The sequence below is a fragment of the Musa acuminata genome, chromosome BXJ1-8, assembly GCF_036884655.1.
Source record: "Musa acuminata AAA Group cultivar baxijiao chromosome BXJ1-8, Cavendish_Baxijiao_AAA, whole genome shotgun sequence".
NCBI lineage: Eukaryota > Viridiplantae > Streptophyta > Magnoliopsida > Zingiberales > Musaceae > Musa > Musa acuminata.
The window spans coordinates 14,574,388-14,577,477 of NC_088334.1; the positions used below are offsets into that span (position 1 = coordinate 14,574,388).

The 3,090-nt window shown below is 41.1% G+C and overlaps 1 protein-coding gene across 1 annotated transcript; it reads right to left on the minus strand.

Annotated features, from left to right (window-relative positions):
* Window positions 1-1,359: 1,359 nt before the first annotated feature.
* LOC135587628 (1-aminocyclopropane-1-carboxylate oxidase-like) lies at window positions 1,360-2,848 on the minus strand. Its single transcript, XM_065079248.1, has 3 exons — window positions 2,664-2,848; window positions 2,313-2,548; window positions 1,360-2,111 (listed from the first exon to the last, which is right to left on the minus strand). The coding sequence occupies exons 1-3, from the start codon at window positions 2,763-2,765 to the stop codon at window positions 1,529-1,531; spliced, it is 921 nt and encodes a 306-aa protein (XP_064935320.1). The 5' UTR covers window positions 2,766-2,848; the 3' UTR covers window positions 1,360-1,528.
* Window positions 2,849-3,090: the final 242 nt, after the last annotated feature.

The window sequence follows — 3,090 nt, forward strand, 5'->3', positions numbered from 1 at the left end:
TCTCTATGTCGTAAGCAAGATACCGAATTGCGATATAGGTGAGTCTCGAGGGACTCGACCAACTTAACCTACATTGGGAATCGGTTCTTACTTATAACGATGGAAGGCCACGTGGGTCAATCTAATTGCCTCACGTTTACCGACTTAATATTATCGAGAGATGTTTCTATGATTTGGTCTCATAATATGATATGTCACACATATACATATTTAATATATATCTACATCGCATGCAAATATATATACATATCTAGTATGTGTATAAGCAATCACACCAAATGATCATGGACCACAACCTAATATGATTAGACCCGAGCCAGTAGGCCTAATCACTCACATCAAGATCTATGTGTGCAACGGTGCATCTCCATGCCCTGTGATCGTCCATCTCGTCCTCGTCGGTTCCGTCGACATCTTGATGCATCTTCATGCATCACGATCGTCCGTCTCGTGGGTCCCGCTATCGCATCCACACTCCCGCTGCGCCTCCTCATGTGATTACAATTTAATCATAGGCACGTAGGCCCGACAATAAACAAGAAATATAATAGAGGCTCGCAGATCTCAATAATAATAATCACAAGTACACACATCACACGGTCTACGATCATCCGTCCACACATCATGCATCACATGTATAAATAATCATCATCATGTATGACTACTAGATAATAATAAAAATAATAATCAACTAAACCTTTTAATTAATTAATATTTTATGAAATCAGGGACATATAGGGAATTTTTGAATTTATAGGGGTATTTTTATAATTTGGACAAAAAAAAGAAACTGATTTTAGAGGTTTGATTTTTATCTTCTATTTGGGCTTTAGTTGGATGACTAAGTTATAGAGATACCTATAAAAGATTGAATATTTCAAGCACAAGCTTTTTTTACCAATGCTTTGATAAAAGAAAGTTGTAGAGGATTGTTGATCTTCAAACTTTGGAGAAAAAAGCCCCAGTGAACGTCAATGGCCTCATAGATAGATAAAATAAGAATGGATGGTAGATCAAAAATATTGAACCACTATAAAATTAGTATGTCTCCCTATCATATTTTTATGTTTTTCTCTTGTTCTTACTTATGAATCCCAAAATAATCAAAATGATTGAAAAACTTTTGTCAAAAGACTGAAAATATAGTTGAGAATGAAGTTTGACACAATAAACGTGGCAAAATTTCTAAATAAAGATATGACAAATATCTACATCAAACTATATATTTTTAAGAATGTGTTTTTATTTCTATTTATTTTGAAAATGGCTATACCAAGAAACGTGTGTGATTTTTAATTTTTCCAAACATGATTTGTGAAGTGTCACGCCACTCATCAAAACCCCTCGTAATTGGAGAACTAATTGGCCTTTCTCCATGATAGTTGCCATCTCGTGAGGTTTCAAAAAATAGGTTGGGCTGCTGGTTTTATATAAATTACTTGTCATAGCAAACAATTATTATGGTACAAACAAATCTGATACAAAAGAATATTCTCAGAACATAACTTCGATAATCATTAACTTATCCTTACATAGCTCTCACTGCATCAAACCTGGGCTCTTTGGCCGTGAACTTCTGCTTCACGTACGCCTCCATGTAATCCCCGAAAACAAACTTGGGGTACAAAGCTGGAGCGTCGTCGTTGCTGATTCCCGGAGTGATGGTGGCCTTCAAGGAGGGGTTGTAGAACGAAGCAATGGAGCGGCGGTTGCCATCGCTGGTCGTGAGCACGCGGTGCCACACGCTCTTGTAGCGACCGTTGCTGAGTACTTCGATCTGGTCTCCGGTGTTGATGACGATGGCATTGGCCACAGGCTGCACATCGATCCACTTCCCATCTTTTAGGATCTGGAGGCCACCAACTTGGTCGTCCTGGAAGAGGAGGATGACACCGCCAGCATCGGTGTGGGCGCGAAGGCCGTTTACGAGGTCCAGGCGCGGGCATGGCGGATAGTGGCTCACCTTGGTGCCGAAGAAGGGCTGGTGCTCACCGTTTCCTGAAAATACTTTCTTGATGTAGCCATTCTCAAACCCCATATTCTCATCCATTACTTCCATCACTTTCTCAGCCAGCTTCCTCAGCTCTTCCCTGTACTCCTTCATGATCTCGCTGCATGAAGAGAGCAAACGTCAACAACTTTGGCGACAACCATCATATTATGAGTAGCAAATCAAAGATCAACAATCCAATTCTTGCGCTGGGGCAGCTAGCTATTCAGCAGTGATTATAATTGACTTTCTAATGTTGTTCATTCGTTTATGTGGAACAGGTAATGGAACAAGCAGCATTGGAGCTTCGTGAATGAAGTACCTGAACTCCGGAGGGTTGGACGGCCATTCGTTGTCGTCCTGGAGAAGGAAAACATCCTCCCAGTCCACGTTATCCAAGCGCTTACCATCGGCCTCTTCCCCTTCTTTTTCCACCAGTTTGTTCAACAGCTGCACTGGTTTGGATCCCTTGAAGCCCTTCGCTCTGAGCCGATAGCACTCCGAGCATACCTTCTTCACGCGATCCAGAAGCTCCACCGGAATCCCATGGTTCACCAGCTGCAAGCACATTAGATTACTTGGAATAAGTACCAGCATCAAGTTCAGAAGAACCATGGACGGGAGAAAGGAAGAAGATCGGGAACATGAAAGCACATCCTCCATGACAACAGACCTGAAAGAATCCCCATTCTTCACATCCATTGGCAATCTGTGCCAAAGTTTCGGCTCTTTGCTTGCCCTTCAACTTTGAGAAATCAATGACTGGAATGGCCATTTCTAACAAAAGATTTATTTTCTGAGAAGACGGATGCGATGCTTTGGTTGAACTTTGCTTCTTGAGTTCGATGAAAAGAAATGGAGCTACTTGGGGCTTTTTATAGTGCAAAGATTGAGCTTCACTTCAGATCTTACGTACAAATCAAAGGAAGAAACGAGGAAGTATGCCAAGTGTTGTTGGTCAACCTTTCTTTTCCTTGGTTATTAGAAAGAGACAAAGACTTGTTTGTCAACCTTTCTTTTCCTTGGCAAAGACCACAAGTACTTATTAGAAAGAGACAAAGACCACAAGTACTTCCACACGGCAAACCATCCAAATCATC